At 39.5% G+C, this 18410-nt stretch overlaps 1 protein-coding gene across 2 annotated transcripts in view; it reads right to left on the reverse strand.

The window, feature by feature from the left end:
• RAPGEF4 (Rap guanine nucleotide exchange factor 4) overlaps positions 1-18410 on the reverse strand; it is a 165979-nt gene that overhangs the window by 36884 nt on the left and 110685 nt on the right. For both annotated transcript variants that reach the window (XM_026061444.1, XM_026061445.1), the window contains 7 exons: positions 18003-18186; positions 10893-10977; positions 7781-7841; positions 6976-7052; positions 5299-5445; positions 3907-4022; positions 481-569 (listed from right to left, as the gene is read on the reverse strand). In XM_026061444.1, coding sequence (XP_025917229.1) covers positions 481-569; positions 3907-4022; positions 5299-5445; positions 6976-7052; positions 7781-7841; positions 10893-10977; positions 18003-18186 — 759 coding nt within the window. The remainder of the gene's footprint in view (positions 1-480; positions 570-3906; positions 4023-5298; positions 5446-6975; positions 7053-7780; positions 7842-10892; positions 10978-18002; positions 18187-18410) is intronic.

The following is an 18410-nucleotide window of genomic DNA, read 5'->3' on the forward strand; positions in this document are numbered from 1 at the left end:
CTCCCTGCACATGGGAAAGTATTGCAAAAAAAGTAATCCACATGTACTGTGATATGGACATGAAAATTTCAGATGACTTAGCCTAGCATAACAACATGGCTGGAGGAATCAAGCTAGTTCACAGTACTATGTGACAGCCAGAACAACAAGTATGAGTAACATTATCATCTGGTGGTAATGCATGTTCTTCTCTGGTCTTACAGCTGTGCCTAATAAAAGTTATTACCAGTGGGCTGGCACCTTTTGAGATTTTGCTGTTTCACTCTGAACGGATAGTCTAAATACAATAGGGTAGGGGGAGTGGATTGCTATCTTTAATTCTGGGTTTCCTAGGCTTTCTCTGGGTTGTTTCAGAGCTTTGGATAKTTTTTTATTCTGGGAAAAATGACCACTAGCTGCTTTCCAAAGTACACTGCAGTGTATCCCCAGCAAGACCATCTTATGCATTAATAATAACACAGATTTGTCACATAATTCTACCTGTTGCTTCATTTAAAGTTGCTTCAAGGCGCATAGTTTCTAGAAAGTGCTCTAAAATTTTCTCTGGTGTTCCTGACATCACAATATACCTGAGGGAGGGAAAGGAGCAGTTAGTGTCTTACAGGCAAAATGGTTAATGGAGAAACAACTGGGTACCAGCAAGAAGATCCAAGATTGCTGAGTATCAGAGGGCAAATACCTGCTCTGACCCATATCTCTGTGTGGCTCAGGAAAAAAATCACTCTCAGTTTTTGCTGGTGGTTTCCCACCTGTAAAATAGGAGCAATAACACTCTCCTCCCTACGCAGGGAGTGTGAGATGACAGATGGCCCCTTCCCCACACCAGTACTCCAGTATAACACCACCACAGTTCCACTGCAATCAGCAGAGCTGCGCTGGTGTAAACCTGGGGACATGCAATCAGAACCCTCTATTGAGGTTAAATTCTCCTCTATTGAGAATAAACGTCTCAGTAATGAGAGCAGTTTTTAGTCATTAGAGGGTCTTAACAGGCTAACTTTGACCACGACATGAGAACTGGTGTGTATCATTGTCAGAGCAACCGAACAAATTCCTGCAGCATCGCTGATCAGGACTGGTCTGAGAAGATGGGGGCAGACAGTGAAATACCACACTGCATCTTTAAATTTGTGTAATGCCTTAGATATCCAAGGTAAGTAAGTGTCTGCAAGTAGATAGACTTACTATTGTACCATTTCCAGTAGTAAATCTAGGGAGGTGAGAAAATTAGTGCAGGAGTCAGGTTACTCCTGCCTAATGTAGGAACACTGGCAAGATTTTAAGTACCAGCAGAATACTACAGGATATTGCCACACTTGTCCTGCTGTCTTTTTTCATTCCTTGCAGATAGGATTTTTTTTAATCTTTCTCTCCATTCTTTCAATCTTTGCATCTTTTTTTTTCTTTTTTTTTTTTTTTGGAATCCGACTGATAAAGTATAAAACTTAAAAAAAAAAAGAAAAGAAAAAACCCCCGAGAAGTGAAGATACTCTGCTCCTGCTGAGAAATAAGTGGTGGAGCTGAGCTCCTGGGAGCTCCTCCTCACTTTGAGCGCTGACCGTCACAGTTCTTTTACCTGCCAACCCCTTTGGAAGAACTGTATTGATGTCCCAAGAACACAAACACTTGTTAAACCGGTGCACATTCTCGCAGAGAAACCAACCAAGTATCTGAGTGAAGCAGAGAAACCACAGTTTGCTGTACTCTGAATATGAAAGTGAAAATGAACAGTGGAGTGACTCGCAGGGCTGCTGAATTTATCCTGCATGAGTGTGATCACCCATGAAGAGGAAGTTAGATCTTGGAGTGAGAACTTCAGAGCTAGTCCTTCGAAGCAAAACTGTCACTGTTTGAAAGCACAGCTCCGGGAGTGGCGGCAGAAGAGGAGAGAGTAGAATCCAAACTGCAGCTCGGAGGATTTGCTCCCAAAGTGCAGTGTTCCCCAAGGTTAAGGTGAAGGAAGTGGGTTTCTTTCCTGGCTGACTGGATCTCTTGGTGAACAACTATGGGGTGCAGAACATTTCTCTAGTTCAAATCCTAGATATTTTAGGAAGCAAAGCCTGAATGTCATTTTCAAAACCAGTGAATTCACCTTGAAAGATCTAAAATAAAAAGATTTTGCCAACACACTGTTAGCAAAGTTATCTGACTGCTGAAAGGCATTCAGTGAACTTTCAGGATATCTTCCTCTTTTGCATGGTTTGTGTCTATTTGTCATTGTTATTAGCAAAAGTTCCCTTGCTAGCACATTCGTAGTACCCAAAAGCTACCCAAATGCATAAAATATTTACAGAAAGGAAATTCTGAGCTTTCACTGCAAATGTTCCTGGAATGTAAGCTCTAAAATACAACCTAGCTTAACCAGGGATCCTAAATAGGTCTAGCTATTTTTATCATTTAAAACAGCTCAAATTCTGAACAAGGAAGTGTTAAATAATAGAAATAATGTTGGTGCAAAGCGCTCGCAATGAAGGTGGTGCTTGAAATATGTTTAAATGGAACCCTCACTTTTGAAAGCATGGAAAATGTATCAGACTCAAGAAAATGGACTTAAATCTAGGACCAAGCTGCTGTGAATAGCAGCTGCTGATGCAAATCCACTGGCTGTAGTCAAGTTTCACTCATTTAGACACAGAGAATCTCACTCTAAGAGTAAATCATTTCCTGGGAGAACAGTGCATTTCTGTAATATATCAAGTGAAGATGAAATGGCAGTTTCTGAAATATTTGAAATGGGTATGTAAAAATATAAAGAATGGTTTGTCTAACCCTTCACAGATAAAGTCTCTTTACTCAAATAGGCAGATAAAATAGATATGTGAAAATCACAGATCAGACAAAAACTATATTCAAAATGTCTCATAGTAAATTAGCTCTTTCGCTGAAAAAAAGCAAGGTGCAGGTGAAAAGGATTCAAAAATTTTTTGCGCTTATTTTGAGTTGTTTGAATGTTGCTCAGGAAAATGGTCATGTGACAACAAATTGTGAATCCATTATTCGCACTGAAAATCTTCATCTTAAAGAAATGATTCTTGAAAGGACAATACTGCTGTATTTTCTTCTCTAAAGATTACTGTTGTCTCTGTGTGTGTACCTATGCTCATTAACACACACATATACACAAAATGTGCATGTTCCAGTAGGAGTGCATATATGAAATTGGAGGGTATCAAAGTTATTCCTTCTGCATTGGGGAATATGAACTCTTTCCGTAATGAACGCAATAGCCCAGCTGTATTTACAACAGTGGAATCCTACATCTCTTCACATGCAGGAAAGTAATACATTTACAAAGCCTTACAGGTTTTACTAGCATTTGGAATGATAATAACCTCACTCTACTCCTATCACAGTAGCAACCAAACAGAATAGTACTTTTTCCCTTTCAGTAAGACAGAAAGAAAATATAATGAATATTGTTATTATAGTGCAAGCCTATTCTGTAAGATAAGCTGTGTGACTTTCATTGCTTAAAATCCTCTTTTTGTATATGTCATAACTAGCAAACTTTTATTAGAATCCAGAGTTTGAAATCCAAAATGAAAATATCTGTACTTAACAATAAAACAATATATCTTCCTCATGTCTTTTACACAGTAGCACTGCTTAACAGGATTTCAGCATTCTCCATGTGCAGTCTATCTAGAAGCTATTACATAAGATAAGTATTTACAGTGAGGTCTTTAGAGAATTATTGTATAAAGCCATAGAACTAATGTGCTGCTGGAAATGGATGTATTATCCAGTATGGGGCATGTGATTAGCTGATGGCTAAAAAAATAAAAGAAAACTTTATATGTACTGCATTTTTGCATAGAAAGGGGAAATATGCTATTGTTTGGATAATAATACCATATGAAAAGGTTAATCATAGTCTGACATTTGTACTATTGAATGAAAACATACTTGTGCTGAGGCTGTGAGTTTCCTTGATTAGAAACTCTGTTTCCTGCTGGGATCTTCTCCAATACCAAAACATCTTGGTCATGTTCTTTGAGTCTGACTGTATTGGCTTCTACATCCTGCAAGACAAGTTGTTTTTAATAAAGTAACTGCTCCTGATTTGGGTGATTAGTCACTCTGAAAAAGTGCATGACTTTCAATCACAAAAGATAAGAGGCTGAGACTCTAGGGTTGGTTCTTCTCACCTAGGTTTAACTATCTTTATTCTGCTTTTCTAATAGGCAGAATCAAGAGGGAAGCACTGGCACTGGGAGAGTTGGAAAATCATGGGAGAGACTAGAGCAAGAGCCATGAGAAATCTCTGGCTATGGCAAAGCAAAGAAAGTTTGCCAAAACCAGAGTTCCTCCAGACTTTCAATACGTAATGTAATCTCTATCCCTGCTTTTAGATGAACATTATCCATAATCTGACATTTCTTAGCTATTTTTAAAAGAAATTGGTACTTTAAAATGGTAAGTTTTAGTTCAGTAAACTGTCGGAGTACTGATTTCTTTTCATTTTCTTCTGCCAGAACATACTAGAAAAATAAAACAAGAATAAAATACAGCATGCAGTCAAATAACACAAATGAAAATCAGTAAGACCACAGACTTGAGCCTTCTTTGAAGCACTGACAGAAGTTAGCTCACTTGGAGTCTCCATGGCCAACCCAGCCTTACTACCAATGGCATCCTAGCTTGTTTTTGTACCATAAACACTCAAAAATCACATGTTATTTTGCTAATGCAGTATTCTTCTGGACTGCTTTCACTGCTGCATTACCAGCCATGTATACATTCCAATAYAGCATGATCATATTTTTGACTTTCAGTACTCAGAATGATCCCAGAGCAGCTTATATCTGGATGCAGGTTTCAGTTATGGAACTACATTTGGACTTTGGAATGCATTGGCCCTAACACCAACAGCTCTAAAATTTGGGTGGGGATATCCTTCTAGAGACCTCTGATAAAGATTGTCTGTGTGTTTATCTGTAGCTTACTTAATTGCCACTTGATTCTGCCTTGAACCTATTGAGTTTAAGGCACCTAATATTGGCCTATCTAGGACAACAGGCAGTCTTGCTTTATTCAATATTTGGATGGGAGATCACACAGAAAACCTAGAAGAAGATTCCATTTAGTCCCTTTCATGGCTGAGTTAGGAATGGAAAAAGAGGAAGGATAATTATTTTATTCTTCACTTGATTTGTTAGGCTATCACATCTCTGTTCTACAATTAGGAGATACTTCAAACAAGGTATCTCTATCAATTTATCACATAAATCAGACAGATTCTAGAAAGATTTGCAAGTTCTGACATCACGCAGCCTGGGTGGCCCTTCCCACACTTACCCTGAGGATTCTGTTAAAGTCCTCCTTGTCTACTCTCAAGAAGTGGCAGTTGTCTTCACGCAGAACAATGGAAGCCGCTCTGGGAGCATCATTCACAAGCGCTAACTTGCCAAAGTCATCTCCTTCATGTAGAGTACATACCACACCCTGCACAGAGCAAAACATTTACATGCTGAAACCCATCATTACTGTGGAGTCTATTGAAAGTCCTTGTACAAACACCGGACTTCACAATCAAATACCAAAACAAATCCATTTGGCAGGAAATCAACAGCCAAAATAATGACTAGGAAACAATACTTGATAGCTGGTTATTACTACTCCTAGAGAAAAGCAAGAATAGAAAAGAATTGGCTTGCTCTCTGAAATTAGATTCAGAGTGAAGGACTCTTCTAGCCCTGCTGAAGACAGAAAGTTGTTGCCTTTTTTTTTTTTCTAAGAGGCCCTGAAAAATAAAGATCAAATTTTCAGAACATCATATTGAGAGAGAAATTCTCTTCTCCAGCAGTTCCAGTCTCTGTTACACAGTTTGGCTTTCATTGTGACCTACTTCGAGATCTAATGTTGAAGTACGTTAGCCGTTGTTAGATGTTGTCCAAGTGAAACTGCGGGTTTAAATTTTTACCTTCCAAGAGAGGTATATCAAGCTGATCATTCCTCATATACCACAGTGTTACCCCCAGAAGATGGGAAAATTACCCTCACACATAAGCAGTGCTGTAGCAATAGGGATTTGATCATTAAAATAATAACAGCTGGCTATGGAGTGACTGCAAAAACTGCTCAGTAAGYAATATATCCAATACACATGTGATAAAGTTCACAACAATGATATATTAAAATACTTCTAGTGAGCACTTTGGAGCTGTGTTGTCACTGAAGTACATAGCACAGAGCCAAATCTTCAGCTGGTATAAATCAGCAGAGTCCATTCACTCCAGTAACAGAGGGTTTGGTCCACCTAGTGGTGCAAAAAATGTCCTGGTACCTAAATTTGGGTTACTTGGGAAAAGACAGCACCAGGGCCTCTATGCTAGATTTCTGTGAAATGCTCAGTGTTCGGAATGGAGTTTCTCAATCACTGAACGAGAAATCCATAAGGGGAGGCAGATTTTTAAAGACCCAAAGGACTGAGGTGTCCAAAGTCCTGTTTTTGCCTTGAAAAATCTCCCTCATACACAGGAAATTTAGTAGAGATGCTTTTAGGTCTTTAGCTTAACTAAAATGGAAATGAAGAGCTGGAATAAGTTTGGGAGCCGTTCACTCAAGCTGAGAACCACCAGTGACAGAGCAGCACTTCCATCAGACGTGCCTGACATCTGTGAGAGAATTTAGCCATCCAAACGTAAAAGAATATGGTGGTAAAGGCACAGGGCGAAAACTCACATGAGATGGAAATCTGGCAGTTCACCAAATTCCAGCAAATGACTTTGTCCTAATAATACTGATGTAACTGTGCTGAATTATATTCAGAAAGTGTGTAATACATCCTGAAATTATACAGCAATCAACTGAAAGTATAATCAGTGAAACCACTGGATCATTTCTTAATAAAATTACATTCAATTTGTTTCCTCTGAGAAAACAGTTTTGCTCTAAATTAAACCACATTCTTTCAAAATTTATTCTTACAATTTCATTAATAAGAATAATATAAAAAGGCTTCAGAAAAAATACCTTGCCATAAATGACTACGTTTACTGATCCCTTTAGGATAATGTACCAAGAAGTGCCTTCTTCTCCCTGATTAAATACTACAAAAGAGAGAAAAGATTTTATGGTGAGAACAGAGTTATTCATAATGCAAATGGGTCAGATTCTGCACTCAATAAAATTCAAGCTAACTCTACTGCAGTCATATTAATGACTACATTGAAAAAGGTCATACCATGACTTTAAAAGAGATTTCAGGAAAAAAAAACCCTATGCAGTAGTTTTTCTATTACACTGATGGGAAAGCTGTTTTTGTTTGCCATGACAATTGCAACCAGTACTTTATTGATATGTGTCAGGTTATCAATTTCTAATCAGCACACAGATCTGGATCCCACCAGCAGCACAGGTTCTCTAGCAGCTGTGAACTTGGCATTCATTTGCTAATACTTCTCAGTATAAACAGATCTGAGCAATCTAACATTTTAGTTTATTTTGTGCATTAAGATGCACAAAGGATACAAGGATAATACAAGGATAAGATTAAAATACATTTTAAATAGAGACTGGTCCAAATTAAAAACCCAAATATAAATACATCCAAATATTAGGGGATGAATACACCCAACTAAGAATATAGATTTAATTTTGCAGCTGCCCCTGTAACTGGCAACAGGCTAAGGCAACAGCTGTTATCCAGGTTTTGAGCACTGAGCGCTGCTCAAGTCTGAGGCGTGCATCCACGTTTTGCTCTTGTCATTTAAACATTAAGAATTTAAATGCTCATGCCACAGAAGGAAGATGATGTGACAGGACTCCTTCTACTTACAGACTGTTCCTGCTTTGGGATGTGACTCAAAAATGAGGACACCTGCTAATTCTCGCTTTACCTTAAAATAAAGAGAAAAAAAATTATAGGTTTTTTAGGTCTTTTATTCTTCCCGCTGAAAGGAAGCTCATATAACATACCTCAGCCACCATTTTTCTTCTCGCTGTGCTGTTCAGTGCTCATAGTGAATTGTGCAGGCAGGCAGTGGTCTGCCTCACTCCTTGTCCAATTTCTTACTCATTAGCTTTACATAACGTGAGCCTCCACATTTAGTGGCTCCAGATGGCTCAGACAAGGGCATCTTTAAGACACAGTTCTCAACGTCCCCCTTCATACACACACATGAAATCATCACTAACAATTAACATCAACATGATGGAAAATTTCCCAGAGCCATAATCGATCTATTAAAGAAGATAAGTAGCAACTCTCGGTTATCCCAGGGTGCTCTGTGGTACGCCATTTCTCCCCTGAGAAGCCAGGACCGTTCCTGTGCCACCGCAAGTCAGCCCCTTGGGCTGCGCCGGGCTGCGGGCACACTGCTCTCTGTCCCACAGCTCCCCACACAAACCGTCCAGGCTGCCCATTCAACAGGACCCTATGTTGTGTGAACCCGTTGCTCTTTGGGCTTGCATTGCTCTGGTGTGATTAACTCTCACAACTGGGCAGTTGTCTCTAGTGAGATGGTCACTATTTACAACCTTTTTTTTTCACTATAAATACAGTTAGCATCATTTTCAGAAAGTGGTAGCACCATCTGGGACCTCATACGCTTGGGACCACAGTTTGCCTGTGCACTTTATGCCCCTCTTCATATAACCGCGAGTCTCCAGTGAGTTTGACGCCAGCTTCCAGACAGGGGGATTCTTGTTTTCAGAGAACCTCAGCTCATCACGATTTGCGTTTCGGGTACTGTTATGTAACTTAATAGTGTCAAATACAGATCAAAAGCTCACTCCAATATATACTTAGTAGTAGCATTTTCACACCATTCTCCCAGCCATTTAAACTTAGAAGAGTTGGATTTGGAGGTGGATAATCTTTAGGCTATCAAAAAATATTGGGGGGAACCCTCAAATTCTGGACACAAGCCAAATGACAACCTGAGGGGGCTGCATCTTCTAAGATGGGTGGACAAATTCATGCTCTGATGTCCTAAAGGCACCGCCAAACCTCTGCTCAGGCACCGAGCATGAACCCCAAACACCAGCCACCTCTCCCAGAACGCCTTCCTGACACACAGTGCAGAGCACTCCCTGTTTGCAGTCGGGGAGGGAGAGGGATATGTAGAGGAGTTTGGACGTTTTTTTGCTACAGCAATCAGCAAATGCACCCACTCACCTTTAATTTCCATAACAATTAGCTCACCAAACTCCCTTATAACCTCTGCCTGAGGGCAAAAAAACTTCCACAGGGACAGAAGCATGCCAGCTTTAGCCCTACTCTGTGSAACGTAGAGAGCTTTTCTCCCACATGTATGTCTTCAGATGTCTTCTCAGCTGTTTCAGCCATTTGCCTCTGCAGTGAATGAATCCTCTTGATGAAGCCAAGAATTTGATTTGTTTTTAACACTGTATTATATAATTGTTTTTCATTCATACATTAAGTTCACAGACTTCCCTAGCGGGGATTAGTTCACCAGCATGCGACTTGAGTTTTATCCATTTACTTTCTGCTGCCTGTGGCTTATCTAGAAAACTTATTACTTTGGGTATTATGCCTTGCTTAAAATGAATAATCATTCCATTTGCTTTCAAGCTGATTGACCATTAATCTTCTGGTTCATAGGAGCAATGTTTTCTGTTGCTCCTCTGAAGAATTCCTCTATGTTAGTAGTAGGTTTTGTCCTCTGCTTCAGTTCATGCTGCAAGTAACAGGCTGCCATTTCCAAATTCTTACTAAAAAGCATAGAATCAACTGCACTTCTTGCATTTCTTCCAAATGCCACATATTTCTTGTGGTTTGTATCATTTGCCTTACATGATCTATATGCCGCTTGCTGTGGATTCTGATCTCAAGTCTGAATTTCTTCTGAGGTGGAAATATTTTGTGTTTTGGGGTTTTTTGTTCTGGATTATGTCTAGTATCAAGAGTGTTGTCCATTCTCTATCAGTATCTGTTTACCTTGGGTGGTTTCTTTAGTTTGATTTGAAAAGTGTAATTTCTGAATCTTTCAGAAGTCTTTTTTTAAATACTTTTTTCCACATCCCAGAGATGCTTAAGAATTTGGTTGGCTGTACCATTTTAGTTCAGTTACCCACTCTGACTCTATATTCTGTTCGAAAAAACATCTTTCAAATGCTATATTTTTGCACAGGGTACTAACTTTCTGTAATGCAGTGCCATAATTAGCTGCATTTGTCAAAGTTAGCTGAAAATTATTAAAAACATCAAGAGCTTCCGAACAAGTTATTATCAAAAATAAACCTACTTTGTGACCGGCTTCATTTTTCTGAGAGYATCCATATCTCGCGACTACCAAGTAAAGTGCTGTTTAGCTTGTGTCTGTTGTCCCACACAGTGTGTCACCACTGGTGAAACTTAACAGGTGCCTTCCCCCCACCAGGTATTTTCTCCGGGTAATTTATTCTTGGTTCAGCGCACAGTTCTTGCCTGCTCGGAGAGAAGGTGTTTGACGAGTCTTCCTTCACTTGTGTCCAAGCACCAGCTGGCCAGCACTGCACAGCACACCCTTCTGCACTGTGTAATTCCTCCCCCTAACTGGTTTAAGCCRAGAACTCCAAAAGTTCAGAAATCGGACATCCATTTTGCTGAAATTCAGCAGCAATGCAGTCCCAGGCGTCAGGTCTGATTTCATGTGCGTTAATTTAAATCCAGGTATGGACCAATATCATGGCTGTGAGGCACCTGTGACAAGGCAGTAAGGTAGGGACTATGCAGAAACAGGAGGCCCTAGAAGAATTTCAGCTGACAGCCAAAAGACAACCTATATCTGCATAGTGCTTGTGTGGTACCCACAGGTGGGAATAAGTCCTGTGCAGGGAGAGTGTGGGTGAAAAGGTTTGTAGGCTCTCAGATGCTGGTAAATCACCAAGAAAGTCACAACTCAGCCTTGCCTTTGGGAATGAGTTATATTTTTAGAAATACTTACTGTGGTAGAAAGGTGAGATAAGGCCTTAATGTGAAGAAGTTCTTCATATATGATTTCTAAATCATCTACAGTTCTCTGGCCAGGCCTACAGAGAGAAGATAAAAAGGACAGCAAAACATGTAAGTTCCCAAAATAAATGCCTTAGAAAAGTACAGACCACCACAAAATGCTGGTGTACTGTCTGCAGAAGGGCCAGTTAAAATTCTTAAGCACGAAATGATTGTATGCTGGATATGCCTCAATTAAACCATGTCTTCTGCAGAAGGAGGAAAAGTAAATCAAGGGAAGTAAAGAGTATTACATTAAGTAGAGAAAGGAAAAGGAGCTAATTTGGACATTTTAACACCTCCAAAATGGACAGATTTTTGCACCATACAGTAAGTTTAAATTAAAAGAAGAGATTGAGTTTTAACACTGCTGCCCAGACTGATGTAGGGTGACAATGAACTCTTCTCATTTCAGGGTAGGAGGGAAGAGGCTATGCAGCCTCTGTGGGCACGTCTCCAGCACACTGCACTGTAGTGGGGTGTGCACAGCCTCCGCAGCACACCCAAGCAAGCCTGAAGCTAGCTCAAAGTGGTGGCAGCACAACACACGTAGCAGGATATCCAGTGCCACCGCAGCTCTGAAGCACATACTGCTGCGGCTGCACTGCTACCGGACCTTGCTGCCGCTGAGTCCTGCTCCTGTGGCAAAGGTGTCCAGCAGGGCTAAAGAAAACAGTCCAGCTCCCAAGCACCTTTACTTCAGGCACTTTGGGTACACCCTTTCTAAACAGGGACCAAAAGATGGTTCTGGCTTGAGACTGCAACACACAAAGACTGGAAGCACTGTGAAGCCACCTGAGTGAAACGGAGCAGCAGCCATGGCAACCACCTGAGCGAGAGCCTGATTGGGCAGCTTTCCCGATCAAATCAAGTGTTTCATATGTAAAATGGTCATCAAAAATGATATATAAAGATTTGTTCCTTTCAAGACTTCCCAAGCCACGGTAGGATCTCCAGGATTTTCCATACGCTGCACTAATTGGTTGCAGCAAACAGACAGTAGTGGTGGATTGTAAGGACGGTTCAGATTTCTGCCAAACAGATTCAAAGAGGGAGCAGAGCATCTCAGAAGACATTAAATGTTTCCTAAGTACAGTTAATGCTGCATGCTGTTTAGCCTCAGAGGTAAGTAAGAACCAGTCTTTTTCCAACTTCTCTCACTGATAAATACAAGAAGTTCCAATTATTAAAAAGCAGGTATCAATGAAGGAATAATCCTCCTCTAGCACAGTGAGAAAGAGGCTGTCACTGTGATTGGAATAATGGCATTTCTGTAAAGAGTCTAGACACCGGTGAATTTTCCAATTGCTAAAAAAGGACACAAATGCTCTGAGGACTGCAGCGTGCCAGAGACACTTTGGAGGATCTAAGAAATAGTACCCAGGAGAAGGGGCTGAAGGAACTTACGGGAATAACTTCTGATCTATTTCCCACTCACAAGATTCTCTTTAGTTTAAGTGTTTGATACCACTTTATTTTCTAAAAGGACAAATTCTCCCATGATGTAATCTCACACAGCTCAGTGGAGTTACACACACACACACACACACACACACACACACACACACAAAATCCTTTAAAGCAATATTCCAAGTTACTTCTAGAGGACTAAGTCATTCCAAACAATGTATGGTTTAGATTTGTGGAAAGCAGAATATAAATAATTAAATTATTGATTTATAAGGGCCAAGAGCAGAGGAGAAGAGCAACTGAGAGTCGTAAGAAAGGAGAGAGCAAAAATTTAAGAAGTGTGAAAAAGAGATACAGAAAGCCCAGTCCAGGGGGCAGGAGTTTCAGAGGAGAAGGCTCACATGCCTGCATTAGAAACAGGCTAGTGCACAGGTCTAAATCCAGTTTCTGCAGTGTGTGACGTCTAAAGAATCAGCAGTACAGTTGAGTCTTTGGACAGTCCTAAAAGATATGTAACAATGAACATTTTTGATAGAAATTTTCCTCCTAAAATGTCAATACTACAGGAGATTCTGGCATCTAGAGGGTCAGGAAAGTCATATAAAAAGGGCATATATTGCTCTGTAGTTTTTTTGCCTAATCACCTATTGGTTCAACAGTCTGCCTAAATCACGTATGAGGTAGAGGGAGCAATATGGTGCAGTATCCAGCAACCTTTTTGCTCTGGAATTATATTTCATCTTTTCAAAAAAGAAGTCTGATGGTCTCCGAGACTTCTTTTGGATGAAAGAAGTACTGAAGAGGTCACAGAAAACATAAGGACAACTGAGCTCTCGTCTGCCAAGCAAGCTAAATTTTTCATCTGTTCTTCATTTACCAATGACATGCACTTATTATTACCCAGATGAAAGACCAATTTAGAACAGAAATGTCTTGGATGGAATTATTCTTTTTTTATACCGAATGGAATAAACTGTATAGGGGGAAACAGAAACTGATCTGGTACTACTATGCCCTCTAGTGACTCAAAATATTCACTCTTTGCTATTTCAAAATTTGGATTGAAATGATGAGCCTGCCACTCCCAGTGACTTATGTGGGGAAGTAGCAGCTTACTTAAGAACAGAATACAGCTAAGCCAGTACCACCTACCTTTCAATGCAGATTTAAGAAACACAGGGTAAACATTTTAACAGAAGATACTTCCCACAAGAAGAAACAGCATTAATTGTATTACATGCTTGCAAAAACAGCATTTCTTGGAAAACAGAAAAGACAGTGTATCAGCTTAACAAATTCCTACGAGAAATTAAAATATGAAAGAATGATGTCTAACTACATCAGATTTCTATCAAGACAAAAGGGTACACTCTTCTTTCAGATGTCCATTTGTCTCCTGTGTTATCACGTTGGGAGGACTGACAATCTATAGTGGATGTACCCAGTCTTTACTTTTGCTTCTCCAGATGTCATGTGGAGAGATATTAGGGATCACGGCTTCTGTAAAACCTGTGTGGTGACCCACTGATGTTGATTTGTAGGATCCTGCTGTGTAAAGACCTAGTTTCTGCAGGGGACACATTCTAACAGCAATGCCTGGTTATAGGCAGGATAATAAATGGGATAGGTAGAGAACAAGGCTACACATTAACGGACAGGAGAGCTCAGGTGATATTAAGTGATCAATAAAAACCGTTCACTCTTTAGAGAATTTATCAAGGTCAGAGACACTGAGCTTCTCTGTGACTAGGATGTTGACACTAACGTGCTACTTTGGCATTGATAAACTATGTTTGTACAAGCAATATCACTGATCATTTTTATTACACAGTTAACCACAAAATTCTCCGATAATAAAAACAAAGGGAAAGATCAGAGACCCCATAACATTGTGATGATATGTCAAAAAAGCACACGTTTCCAGGCTAAAAATTTTGTCTTCTAGTACTATAAAGAATATGTAGCAGACGAGTAATTCTACCCACTACCTGTGTCTGAGTTTGAAAGTGAATGCAAGTTCACTTACTCTAGCATAAAAGCTAATTACATAATCTTCGTACTTGAATTAGTGCTCCTTGATTAAGGCCATAAATTCCACTTACCACATATAATAGCAATGAACATCAGTGAACTTATATCCGGAAAGACAATCTCTATTTCCCATCCCAGGAATAACACTTGATTTATTAAAGAGCATTGGCAGAAAACCCCACTAAGGACTATGGAACTGGATACACTCCTCCTGGAGATATTGAGTATAGATCTGACCACTTACAACTGGGTGGAATATGACATCTCAATAAAAATTCTTCAAGACAAGAGAATATATCTTGTTTAATTTTTCCCATACCTTCATGGAGCTATAGATTTTTAACAGTAATTAAGCGGTTATTTTACTATATATATCTTTTGTGCTGTTTACCATGTTTAACTCTTTTTTCCACTTCCTCTTCCTAACATCCTGTTCAGCTTATTTCTACAAGTGACACTGAAATTTGATTACTGATCACATGTGTGGACTCAAGCACTCTTTGTACTGAGAAAAAAAATTTGCTGAGGGAAGTCACCAAGAATAGATAACATGGATTTGTTGTTTCAGTCATACTGATAACTTACAGCAGACTAGAGCATTAAAAGAGAATATAATCCAAAACATTGTCTGAGTTAAATACTGTGTCTAATGAACATTAGGCTCACTTTAAAGAGTTCTGTTATTATTGCATCTAGCTTTGTACTATGGCATCCTATTTAATTAGAGCTTACTATCAAATTAGCTATGGCTAAACAATATTAAAATCAAATAAAAATATTTTAAATTTGTTTTCAGGATGTATTTTCATACTGAAGAATTGAAACGTATGTAAGGGAGAGACATGTTAATTCAAAAATATTTTCTCCAGGGACCTGCTCAGGGTCTGCACCTGTGCTGCAGGGGCAGAGAGCCGTGTCTGCTACTTCACAAAAAGCTATTTTCACATTCACAGTGTATGTGTTTCCAAAAAAAAAAAGAAAAACCAAGAGCAACAAGAGCCTGCCAAAAATTTCCCTGAGATCTATTCTGTTTTTTAAACTATAGAACATTCTTTCACAGTTTGACAGTTAAAATGCTGCAGTTAATGTAATAAACAGAGATTTTTTTAAGTCGCCTGTCAAAACAAGTGACACTTTTTGCTAGAGATTTTCRGATTTTGAACAATAGAAAGTACCTTTCAAAGCAACAGCTTCATTATACAATCAAATTCTCAAAGTAATCTTCTCATCAAAGAATATTGTCTTATTTCTTTCATGGTAATTATCTGAGTTCTGCAACCTCTCTGGAAGTGGTGACTATTATAAAATGCAGCTGTGCTGGTTTGAAAATCATGGGTCCTGCTCAGGTCAGCTAGAGCCAGTATCTCTGAAGCCCTGACGATTCCCTGAACTTCTGGCAGCTGTAATGGGGTCTAGTCAAAACTAGCAGGACTTTGAGGATTCACTGAGATTTCAACAACTTTGATACACCTCAGCACAGACTGTATTTTTAACTAACAGAACCATAACATATGTAAACTGAACACCAGAAAGGTAGTTAATGTGGTGCCTGACAGTACAAACTTGCTTCTGTGTGCAAAGGGCAGCAAAAATAAGCACTTTCAGGGCTAGGAATAGGGAAAGATGTCAGAAGGCTGTCAGTCTTGAGAAAACCTCTATCCCCTCACTATATTACATGAAAAATCTCCCATGAATATTCTTTCAGATGATGCTGTGCAAGTGGCGACGCAGGGGGGACAGCAATACTTTTCACAGCATCATTCCAACCTTTCAACTCTCYGCAAGAAGTGTGGATGGTAATTAACATTGATATTGCCGGGGTGAACTTACACTGGCTGCTCTGAAAGACACGATGCAGAGAGAATGTAGTAGGCAGCCAAAAATCACGATAGCCTGAGGGAGCAATTCTCCAAGAGCCAGCCTTTCCAGCCAGCCTGAGGCAAAGGAGATGGTGCGGAGGTGCAGCGCCACAGCACACACGGCGCTGTCTCAGTCATCTGCTAATGACTGTTGTCTACTYATGGGTTTAAGGGGCCCTGCTTCCCTCCTCAGAATGTCCAGTGAGAAGAATGTGTTGAATTTCCCTGACACCATAAGGGTTTATGGAAGCATCAAACTCCCAAACTTGTTTGTCAGTAGTTTTCGTGTGATGGGGAGATCTCCTTTCGTTGTCCTTGACTAAACCTCTACCAAGCAGAGGAAACAGAAGCTAACCCTTTAAAAATATTGCTACACTGCAGTGTCATCTATTTTTATGAGCCCAAATATCCGATTGCACTTTCTGAAATTCAGTGCTTTTATCAAGTGCTTGGAAAAGTGCTGGCCAACTCCTATTCATGGAATAAGTTGGGTCCCTGTGCAAACAAGCGTACAATCTAAACAGACAACACAGGGACAAGAATGAAGGGGAAGGATACCAATGGAAACAGAAAAAGTGCAAGCATTTGTGTTAAGTGGTCCAGGTGCATTAAAACTTTTTTAGTACAAAAATTCTCACACTGTAGCCAGGGCCCAAATCTGTCCTATAACAAAGACAAACTTTGCCAATGGCCTCAAAGAAGCACGATCCAGCTTTGTGTACTTACCTTTCTTGAACTGACTCTTACATGTAAATAGTTAGTAAAGATCCCCTTAAGTAATTCATTATTCTCTCATTATTCTCAGTGCACTTAATTAGCAGTAAAATATGTCTTCAAGGGCCCCTAAATTCAACCTGCATAATAAAAAGGTGGCCTTCAATGGAGAGTCAAACACAGTTTATACTGGCTGCTTTGAAGTCATCACTATAAAGCTACCTGTAAAAAAGGGCTTTAGCACAGCTTTCAGTGTGACCAGAATGTATTGCTGAAAGGATGGTTACCCAACCAGTTAGTGAAAGGACATTATTTGATGCCAATTTTCCATCTGAAAATTGCAAATATCCTCTGTGGCCTAGGCAGAAAGCATTTTTTAAAAAAGATGTATTGGTTTTATAAYAATAAGAATGGATAAATTAACCCATGGAGCCATATTTCACACCTTTCTAGTAAACTACAACAGGCCAAGTCCAGGCTCTATTAATTCAATAGAGTTCTGCCAAAGATGAATCTAATTAATGGCTGCCACTGATGACTGTGATTGAAAGGTGCCTGCTGCGTTGGCACCTTTCCACTCCATTCATTTGTATTAACTGAAATCAGCACAGTGAATTGCAGACCAGCACTGAAAGTGTTAATGGAGCAGGACTCTTCTATTGACTGCAACTTACTTTTGGGAAGACTCAGAAGTTAAATAAAAACTCATAAGGCTGCATTTTCCACAAGGTGACATTCATAGCCTTTGATGGTTGTTTTGAATACATAGTTGAACTTACAAGCATTAATAAGGACTGGAAATTAATTGATATTTACTTACAAACTTTAGAGGTTAAGCAAACTGGCAATGAAGTGTAATAACTGGCCAAAAAAAGCCTGATAATATGTGTAGCTTCCTCTTATTTGGAGAAACAGGCTTGCAGAATATACACACTTTCTTCCAGGGGCTGAAGCGTGATCCACAAAACCTGAATAAAGGTTTGGGCCACAGTTTTGTCCATGTTATTTTGCAAGGCCCATGTATAATATTAACCTATTAATCTGCTTACGGTTTTCTGAGAATCATCCTCATATGAGCATCTGGTCCAATCTGAGACAGCAGAAGCATAGTGTCCTGTAGCTCCTCATCACACTCCTTTTTCTCTTCCTCAGTTGGCAAAGGGGCATCTTCATGCTCATCATCCAAAAACCGATAAAATAAGTATTTGTCCTGGAAATGGTGTTCCTGATCCACTGAAAACAATGTAAGATATCAAACACTAAGCTTTCCTCATTAAAATAAACCTTTTAGAAATCTGTGTAGCATAGTATATATCACAGATAGGATAGTTAAGAAGGGAAAGAAAACTACAGAGAAAGTGCAAGAGTATGAAACACCTTTATTTCTCATGAATGCTGAATTTATATAGTTCGGAGGATGCGCTTTTAAGTTGTGCACTACGAATGCTTTCAAAAGA

This window comes from Apteryx rowi, unplaced genomic scaffold (genome assembly GCF_003343035.1).
Source record: "Apteryx rowi isolate R43461 unplaced genomic scaffold, aptRow1 scaffold_180, whole genome shotgun sequence".
Classification (NCBI taxonomy): Eukaryota; Metazoa; Chordata; class Aves; order Apterygiformes; family Apterygidae; genus Apteryx; species Apteryx rowi.